At 39.0% G+C, this 9,646-nt stretch overlaps 1 protein-coding gene across 1 annotated transcript; it reads left to right on the forward strand.

Moving 5' to 3' along the window:
- The first annotated feature begins 174 nt into the window (after window positions 1-174).
- LOC125782658 (scavenger receptor class F member 1-like) lies at window positions 175-9,633 on the forward strand. The gene is made up of 9 exons (XM_049467373.1): window positions 175-442; window positions 1,823-1,881; window positions 1,992-2,093; window positions 2,824-3,355; window positions 4,261-4,479; window positions 5,595-5,723; window positions 5,811-5,842; window positions 5,934-6,032; window positions 7,506-9,633. The coding sequence occupies exons 1-9, from the start codon at window positions 333-335 to the stop codon at window positions 7,517-7,519; spliced, it is 1,296 nt and encodes a 431-aa protein (XP_049323330.1). The 5' UTR covers window positions 175-332; the 3' UTR covers window positions 7,520-9,633.
- Window positions 9,634-9,646: the final 13 nt, after the last annotated feature.

Consider the following 9,646-nt stretch of genomic DNA (forward strand, 5'->3'; position numbering starts at 1 on the left):
CAGTGTAGACAACTGGTCATGCTCAGACACACAAAGCTTTAAAAAGTGCTGTCCTTCCCAGAATTCTAGGCAATGGTTTTGTCTTTAAAAAGGCCAGCAGCTGATTGAATTGAAGGAAGCTGACCGTGCTTCCCCAGGAAACTCCAAGAGGAAACGCTGGGGTTCGGCAAGCCTGGCTTTCTTCAGGGCCGCAGCAGACGTACAGAGAGTGAGGAAGAGGAGCAGTGGGCCAGTGCTGGCTACAGCCCACAGGACTGACCATTATCCTGGTCCTGAACTGGGTCCGGAGCTCAGGGACTTTGTGGTCTGGTTCTTCCAGAGAGAATAGAGGCATGGAGCAGCTGGGGAGGGTCCTGACCTGCCTGGGACTGCTCCTCCTCTGCTCTCTGGCCTCCGCTCAAAAGCTCTCGCCCACAGGGAAGAATGTCTGCCTCAGCCCCAGGTACTGAAGGGACTTTATTCAATCTTTATTTAATTTTTAATACCTTGTGTTGTGTTTATGTTTATATATTTTGTGTTTGAATGATATAAAATGTAAAATATAAACCACTGATTTCTCACACTTTCTTAGTTCTAGTATCAATATTTGAATATGTAAATACTACAGCTCTGGAAAAATTAAGAGACCACTTTAATTTCCGAATCAGTTCATCAGATTTTGCTCTTTATAGGTATATGTTTGAGTAAAATGAACAGCGTTTTATTCTAAAAACTACGGACAGCATTTCTTCCAAATTTCAAATGAAAATATTGTCATTTGGAGCATTTATTTGTAGAAAATGAGAAATGGCTGAAAAACAAAAAAAGATGCAGAGCTTTCAAACCTCAAATATGCAAATTATTAAATAATGCACATTTTTAGTAGTTCAGAAATCAATATTTGGTGGAATAACCCTGGTTCCTGGTAATCACAGTTTTAAAGATTTTTGGATAACTTTATGCCACTCCTGGTGCAAAAAATTCAAGCTTGGTTTGATTGCTTGTTATCATTCATCTTCCTTTTGATTATATTCCAGATGTTTTTAATTTAGTAAAATCAAAGAAACTCATCATTGTTAAGTGGCCTTATTTTTTCCTGTATATACATATTTTAAATATACTTTGTATGACTTAAGATGAGTTTTAGGTTAATTATATATTAATGGTATTATTTAATAATCTTAAGCTTTAATTTTTATTCACTACTATGAATTATTTAGTAAGTACTATGAAAATTAGATATAGGTCGGGCATACATGTTAAGCTATAGGGTTCAACAGGTTTGTTATTTTTGATGTCAACTTGATATTTCCTGTATTTTTATTTGGTGCATTAGGGCACCTTGGAGTAATAGAACTATTACATATTATATGTTAATATCTTTGTTTTAAAAACAATCCTGGATGATGGGTATATATTTTTTAATAACTATGCTGACATGCCAAAAGTCCATACAAGTTGTGACAACACAGAGAACACAGAGAAATGTGCTAATGGCAATGCCATGTAAATTATTGACGTTCGAGTTGGTGAGTAACAGATGAATGAGACATTCTATTTCCCACCCACAGTGTTATGTGTTTAACAGAAATGCGTCATGCAAGGCATTACCGCCCACAGTGGACAGTGCAGTGGGTCGTTATGATTAGTGACCGACAAGAAATGTCCGGCTAGAATTGTTTCGTGCCTCTGGCTGAAATCAGACATATATCTCACAGATCAATGCAATTTTCTTTAGTCAGTGGCCATATTATTATTATTCCCATGTCCAATGACATTTGGCATGCCAGTGTATTGTGTATCATCCATCACAAAAAATTGTCTCATATTCTTTTATACACAGGGACTCTTCTCTTGTGTGTTGTTCTGGATGGGCCCAGCAGGGTGAAGAGTGCACTATACGTGAGTACAGTTCTTGCACATTTGCACTGATTGATAAAATCTTATTAGATTCTTTATCTGTAATTGTGTACTTGAAGATGCATCATAACAGTTCTCCCATGTTTCCCCAGCACTCTGTGAGGGTGAGAGATCCTGCACACAGGACGAGGTGTGTGCATTTCCAGGAGTATGCAGATGCAAACCTGGCTTCTTTGGGTTCCAGTGTAAGACTCGTGAGTAAAATGTCAATAAGAATTTCCAAGCCAAGATTTAAAAAATATAGTATACTTACAAGAACCTATGCTTGGTTGCTATGTTCTCTCTACACTTAAGCCACTGTATTTGTCAGAGCCCCACCCACTATATCAGTTGAAGTCATTCCATCATTTCTGTTTGCTGGTTAAAACCACATACAGTACACAGCAGAATTAGCCAGCAGACTTCGTCTGAGGGAGGAATCTGTGGCAAGTCAGCAGATGAGGGAGATACTTTTAAATAATTAATTTTGAGCTTCTACCAGAGTTAAACAAGCTTGTTTGTGTTTTGCCATTTAGCAGAAGCAAACACTAACGTGCAACAGCTTATTTGCATAAAAGTGACATAAAAGAGTTCCACAGGGCTCTATTATGGGGCCCATGGATGTAATGTAAAGTTCAGTTCAAATCTTTGAGATTTTAAACCCTGATGTAGATACACAAAATTATGCAGCTTTAATAATTAGTTGACATTTTAGATACATAAAAAATGCTGTAAAAAAACTAAACTTATATTGTAGCAAATGACTGGAGATTAACATTTTTACTTAATGCACATTCACTAAATATTATCTGCATATGATATACATCAGTGGTCTTCAAAACCTACAGGAACAGGGAAAATCTCCAGTAGCAGGGTTGGTGACCCCTAATGTAGAAATACTATATAGTATTTTTTTCGCTCATCTATTGCACATATTCCTTGCAGGCTGTCCACCGGAGTTCTGGGGCTCTGACTGTCGCGAGCTCTGTCTGTGCCACCCTCACGGACACTGTGATGCTGCTACGGGCAAGTGCACCTGCCTACCCACCCGCTGGGGCAACCTGTGCCAGAACAATTGTAAATGCAGTCGCCACGGGCGCTGTGATCCAGTATATGGAAACTGTACCTGTGAAGAGGGCTGGTGGACGTCCACCTGCAGTAAGCCCTGCCAGTGCCACCAGGGCACATCCACCTGCGACCAGACCACGGGGCGCTGCCTCTGTAAAGTAGGCTACTATGGGCTAAAGTGCAGTCTACCCTGCAACTGCTACCTCTCGCCCTGCCTGCAGCAATCAGGGGACTGCCAGTGTGTGAAGGGCTGGTGGGGAAGGAACTGTGACCGCCACTGCATCTGTGACCTCAGCCACGGAGACTGTGAACAGTACTCAGGAGAGTGTCAGTGTGAGGCAGGCTACACGCGGCCCTTTTGTCACGAGACCTGCAGTGCAGGCTTCTATGGGAGAGGCTGTACAGAGAGGTGAGCAGGGCAAGGGACCCAGGATTAAGTTTTTTTTTTTTTTTTTTTTAGTCAGAATTAACGTTTTATTAACATTTTATTTATTTTATTATGGCTTTATTAATCATTTTGTTATACTGTGTCAAAACATTACTATTCAGTATACAGTATTACCGGGTTCAGGGATTTGTGTTAGCTGTGCAAGTCCTGTGTTTTTGTGGCTACAATACCATCAAATTCTGGGTAACTTTTAAAATAAAGAATAATCAAATACAGACATAGAGCATAAATCAGCATTTTTGTTCTGTGGTATTTGGTTCTGTGGTTAGGTTAGCTTACTTGCTAAGCTACCCCCCCCCCCCCCCCCCCCCTGCAGATACACACAGAAAGTACAGCTGTTTCTGACTAACTAACCTTAGTACTAATAAGAAAAAAAAAACAGTTTCTGAGAGTGAATTCTAGATAACAGCTAAATAGTTAACCGCTAACAGGCTAGATGCTAACTGCTAACAGGATGTCCGCTAATAGGCAGGTAGCCCGCTATAGCAGCAGGCTACAGGCCAATAATACTCACCTCTGAGCGGCGAAAGAGCTAGCGCTTAGCGTGGTTAGCAGCTAATGCTAATACTGCTCCAGGCTTGAGTCTCAGTGCTGGAGAACTAAACTATAGAACTGAACTATAACGCTGCACCTCAGCAGAGTGGCTTTCAGTGGCTTTACTGCTCCTTACCTGACTGGTAAAATTCATACTAAAGGCATACCGAATTATAAGACCTACTGATGATTTTTTGGGAAATTAAAGGACTTTAGGTGTGCCTTATAGTGCAAAAAATACAGCATATTAAAATATGTTAGGTTCAAAATTCATAATTATGTATTATGCTTATGTATTGCGCATGGCTTTAAATGTCTGTTTATGTTTGTAGCTGTGGAAAATGTGAGGGTGGTAAACCATGTTCGAAGCTGGATGGCGCTTGTGATGGCTGCGCCCCAGGATGGAACGGCACACTCTGCGACCAGCCCTGCCCTCCGGGATACTATGGCAAGCTCTGCCAGAATGTGTGCCCTCGCTGCAGGAGGGGAGAGCCATGCCACATCGTAACAGGAGAGTGCTCACACTGTGACCCAGGCTGGACTGGACCAAGGTATGGAACAACTAATGAACCTCTTATAAATACACTTATAAACACTGCAGCACTGTTAGACTTTAAACATTTGTTTAACCTATGTTTGACCACCTTTTCCTGAGATTCAGTTTATGGACAGATGTCCTGATGTTTTCCTTTAGAATTCTCTAATATAAAGATCCAGCAAAACAGGCCAAAATCATGATACTTCCACCATGTTTTACAGATGGGATAAGGTTCTTATTCTGGAATCCAATGTTTTTTCTTTTTCCAAACATAATGCTTTTCATTTAAACCAAAAAGTTATATTTTGGTCTCATCTATCCACAATAATGGGGAACTCATGAACATTAAATTTATCCAGTGTGAGAGAGGCCTTCAGTTGCTTAGAAGATACACTGGGGACCTTTGTGACCTCACTAGCTGTTACACACTTTGCTCTTGGAGTAATGTTTGTTAGTTGACAACTCAAGGGACGGAAACACTGGTCTCGCATTTCCTCTACTTGTACATAATCTGTCTAATTGTAGATTGGTGGAGTCCGAACTCTTTTGAGATAGTTGTGTAACCTTTTCCAGCTTCATAAGCATCAACAACTCTTTTTCTGAGGTCCTCAAAAATCTTCTTTGTTTGTCCTATAACATAAACATGTGTTGTGTAGAGCAAACCTTCTTAAAGCTGAGTTCTTAAAATGGGGTCACATTATGAAAACACCTGACTTTAATTTCACCTTCAAACTAACTGCTAATCATAGAGGTTCAAATATGTAGTAGTATGTAGTAATAAACCACAGTTAGTTCCGACCCTACAATGTGATTGGCTGTGAGTGCCGTTATCAGCCAGTAATGCACTTTAACCAAAGCTCTCCATACACATACAGGTAACATAGCAACGGTGCAGCGCTAACCAGTCGAACAGCGCAGCTACATGCAGCAATGGAACTATTTTATCACGGAGTGTTTATAACCAAACAAATAAAAATGTTCTCATCCTATTTCAGTAAACAGTGATAATGGAATTATGGTGTAATTGCAATAATACACTCGAGGTTTGTGCTATAAAATGTAATACTGGAACTGCTGCTGCATAGTTCTCTGCAGTCTTGACTTTCTGCTCTGTTCTTTTTCTTCCAGGTGTAGCCAGCCATGCCCTGAGGGTACCTTTGGGGACAGTTGTCGCTTCCTCTGCAGTCCCTGCTATCACGGCCGCTGTGACCACGTGACAGGAAATTGTGTCTGCCACTCTGGCTTTCAGGGTGTGAGGTAGGTTTTTGTAAGGAGAAATTGAAAGGGTGTCTGCTTTCACAATTTTTTTTTTTCATTTATTCTACAAATCTGTATTCATTGCAGGTGCAACAGCATCGAGAGGACGAATGCAGCAGGTGAATTACTCAGTCTATTCAATCCATATACTGTAGATTGCATGGCAATTAAGGCTGTATGTTTATCAGTATTTTTGATTGCATTTGGCAGTGATGAAGAAAAGGGACCTTTATTTGAGAGGAGAGCAAACGAGGACGTTGAAACAGATTGCACTGACAGCAAACCTGCAGAATCACGCATCCGAAACCTGTGAGTCCTGCTTTGTAATCCATTAAGATAATGTGCAATTTAATTAGTACAGTGTTGTGAAAGTAGTTGCTCTATTGTTGCATATTTGGCACTCTAATAGGTTTGAAACAAGGGGAACAAGGGGATAACTCAGTGTTTAAATAATTAAAAATATTTTCTGTGGAAAACACATTAATTCTGCCACACTGGAAGACTTTTAAGCATTAACTGACCTTGCTACAGCCTCTCAATATGGCTTAGGTTAGAAGTTTGACAATTTACTTCTGTGCTTCACATTGTACACACATGCTGCTTTACAGCAGGAGCAAGAAGTCTGTGTTCCAAATTTCAAAGAAGGTTTGCCCCAAAGGCTGGGGGGGTCATAAGGCCTATTTTTTGGTTCTCTGTGTTTTTTTGCGATTTTCTGGAGGAGTGACTGTATACATTGAAAATTTTAAAAGAAATGTTAAAGAAATATTTGCTTGCTTCTTCTGAGAAGATTCACAACACTGCATTTGAAGACAATGATTTTTAATGTGTTTCAGCCCTCAGACAGAGGAATTTCTTTTAATTGTAGTATAATGTACCGTATTTTACGGACTATAAGGCACATCGGAATATAAGGCACTCTATCAATGAACGTCTATTTTTCGGTCTGTTTTCATACATAAGGCACACCAGATTTTAAAGCGCATTTTAAGTTTTTTTTTGTTTTTTTTACTGTTTTTAAGGAACAGTAAACAAAACTGTAATTATTTCGAAGTCAGATGAGCGCAGGGTATTAATCTACACAGATTTCTTTCCTTAAAAAAAAGTTTATTTGGGTGAGTAAAGTGCTTCAACGCGCTGCAAAAAGAAAAACGCGCTGCAAATAGAAAAACGCGCTGCAAATAGAACCACAACACAACAGTATTTTCCCGGGGGACCTTAAAAGATGCTGTACCAGCTGTATACAAAGGACATTAAGTGGCAAACAAGCTTCTGAAAAGTAAGTTATGTTTATTACCTGTGATTACCACGGTTGTGTGCATATTATTAAAAGTTCTGCTTCACAAAACGCCTTGTTTGCCACTTATTGTCCTTTGTACACATAGTGAAGTCCGAGACGTTACTGAAGACGCAGCTTAGCTGGTACAGTATCTTTTAAGGTCCCCCGGGAAAATTCCGTTGTGACTCACTTCCGTTGTGTTGTGGTTCTATTTGCAGCGTGTTTTTCTATTTGCTGCGCCTGTGTTGTAATTTTGATGGATGTGTTTTGTGCTTTTGCAGCGCTTTTCAATTTGCACTGCGTTGGGCTTTCTCGGCCACCGTAGATTTGCATATCAAATTATTTTTCTAACACGGATAAGGAACAAGTTACACACCATTATACAAAATTGACAATTTAAACATTTTATTTTAGTCTTAATTGTGTTCAGAGGAAACTCCCATCTATTTTTCAAACTCTATCACTGATTAGAGGTGTGTGCTATCTGCTGCTGCTTGCTCCCTCAGCTTCGGCTTCCTGACCCGCTCGGGCAGTGGCAGGAGCCCCGGCCATCAGACGTCCAGTTCCACGTGGGAGATCATCAACCCAGACGAAGAGGAGCCTGAGCTGGAGACGTAATCCAGAGACCCACCCTGAGAGCTATATACAATCATATATACACCCTGCCTGAGAACTTGAACACTGCACGATGGTGTACAGCTTGGATGCTGTATGCTCTGCACACCATTTAGAGTTTGATGTACAGATATTGAAGGGAACAGAGACACTAGATGACATTTATATTGATATACCATCTGAAAACATTTTAATTAGTTCACAGTATCAACAGAAAGCACTAGAAAAGTAATGAGAGCAATTATTTTATGTAAAAAGAAATCTATATTGGGAACCGATACCAAATCTCTATATTGTTTTATATGAAAAGAGGAAATTGTTATTTTTTGTAGAGAGTGTATTTTAATATGAATTTTAACCAAAGATGCCAGTATGTATTAAAACACAATTAAGCCAAACCAGTACCTTTTTCTGCCACTAGGGGCCATTAGAACGTTTTGTAATTCATTTTAAGTACATTCTTAGGATTCATTCTTAGGATTTCTTTCTCCTGAAATGGAGTTGGGTTTTGTTCAGCGTATCTTTATGTGAGATTATATTTAAAGTGTTTTTTTTTTTTAAGATTTTGAAACAGTTCTTCATTTATTATAAAAATATATAATAACTTTTAATCCTTTATATATGGGCATAACATACCAGTTGTGTTGTCTGTAAACCAGCCTTTAGGACACTAGCTGTTCCTTTAAATGCAGTAGAGTTTGGTTTGTCCAAACATTATATATGAATTGTATGGTAAATAGCAATAATGTACCTCAGTGTTTTGTCCCAGAATCCTGAATGACATGCAGTCAACTGTAGAAAACATGGACACTGTGGCACCATTCCATTCTGTTCTGAAGAAATTAAGTAAAAAGTGTCCATCCTGCTGTCAAATTTGCAACTAGAGTCTGTGTAAAAGAAACCAGGTAGGCAGAGCTAGGCTCACCCACTTATTTGATAGACCCAACCTATTCTTCCTGCATTGAGCTTATAGCACAGTCTAAAGGAGCAGAAGCAATGCAGACTTTTCCTCTTTATTCCCAGTTTGTTTAACCTTTTTTTTGTCCTGATCAGAAAAAAATGTGTGTGATTAGACAAGAACAAATATTAATGACAATATTACACAGCTACTCAAAGTAGTCAAGACATGATCATTACTTTATTACAACTTATTTTACTTACTTTATTACAATATATGGATATGGCCTCAGCCATTTTTCCTGACCATAATTTTGTGTTGTATGTACTTAACAAAGGGATTGCATTAATGTGAATGAGCAGTTTTTGGAATTATTTAAAACTGTGATTTTTTTTTTGTTTATTATTAATTTTTCATTATTATTTTTTATTCCACCATTCTCATATTCTTATCTCTTAGTCAGAAAATGCATACAGTAATGAAGAAAAATGTGCTGCAGATGTATTTGTTCATTTAATTTTGTTTTAATTTAATTTTGTCTTTCAGCTAAAGCAGTCAGCCACTTAATTCCTAAGTGTAACCCTGCCTTCTTACGATATAGTCTGAATAACGTTAAAAAAAATGATTTAATGCGCCAATAGTAGCACAGAGAATATACTGCAACCTGCCAGCAGATGAGCAAATGTTCTTTGGTCTTCTGTCCATGTTTTCTACAGTCACTGACCTAAACATTGTGAGAAACTTGTTTGGGTTTTGTTGAAAAGCCAAAGATTTCTTAGAAGCATTCTAAGTATTCTAATAATTAATGAGTTTATCTGGAAATGTTTATAATATGACCTCAGTGTTTGTGTGTATAGCATGGGTTGTGCTGCTGTCCCTTTGTGTCTTTCTGTTTGTCTTTAGGTGTTCACTCAGAGGAAGCCTCTGTTTCCTTTAGGGGAAACCAGAGATCATGTGAGCGCTTCCAGACTTGAGTGGACTGGTGGCCTGAAATGAAGACACTTTGGGGGCAATCTGGGCATCTCTGTCATGCCCACAGTATTTGTCAGTGGTGTTCCAATTTACTTTTGTATGAATACATCTACAGGCCTTTGACTTCCAAATAAAACAATCAAGCATCAGTGATCAGTCTTT

The sequence above is a fragment of the Astyanax mexicanus genome, chromosome 18 (genome assembly GCF_023375975.1).
Source record: "Astyanax mexicanus isolate ESR-SI-001 chromosome 18, AstMex3_surface, whole genome shotgun sequence".
Taxonomy (NCBI): domain Eukaryota; kingdom Metazoa; phylum Chordata; class Actinopteri; order Characiformes; family Acestrorhamphidae; genus Astyanax; species Astyanax mexicanus.

Bases quoted from the DNA above. Each gene is read 5' to 3' on its own strand.
- LOC125782658 (XM_049467373.1), top strand. From the start codon at position 333: ATGGAGCAGCTGGGGAGGGTCCTGACCTGCCTGGGACTGCTCCTCCTC. The intron at 443-1,822 runs GTACTGAAGGGA...TTTTATACACAG, and splicing joins AATGTCTGCCTCAGCCCCAG to GGACTCTTCTCTTGTGTGTT. The intron at 5,724-5,810 runs GTAGGTTTTTGT...TATTCATTGCAG, and splicing joins TCTGGCTTTCAGGGTGTGAG to GTGCAACAGCATCGAGAGGA.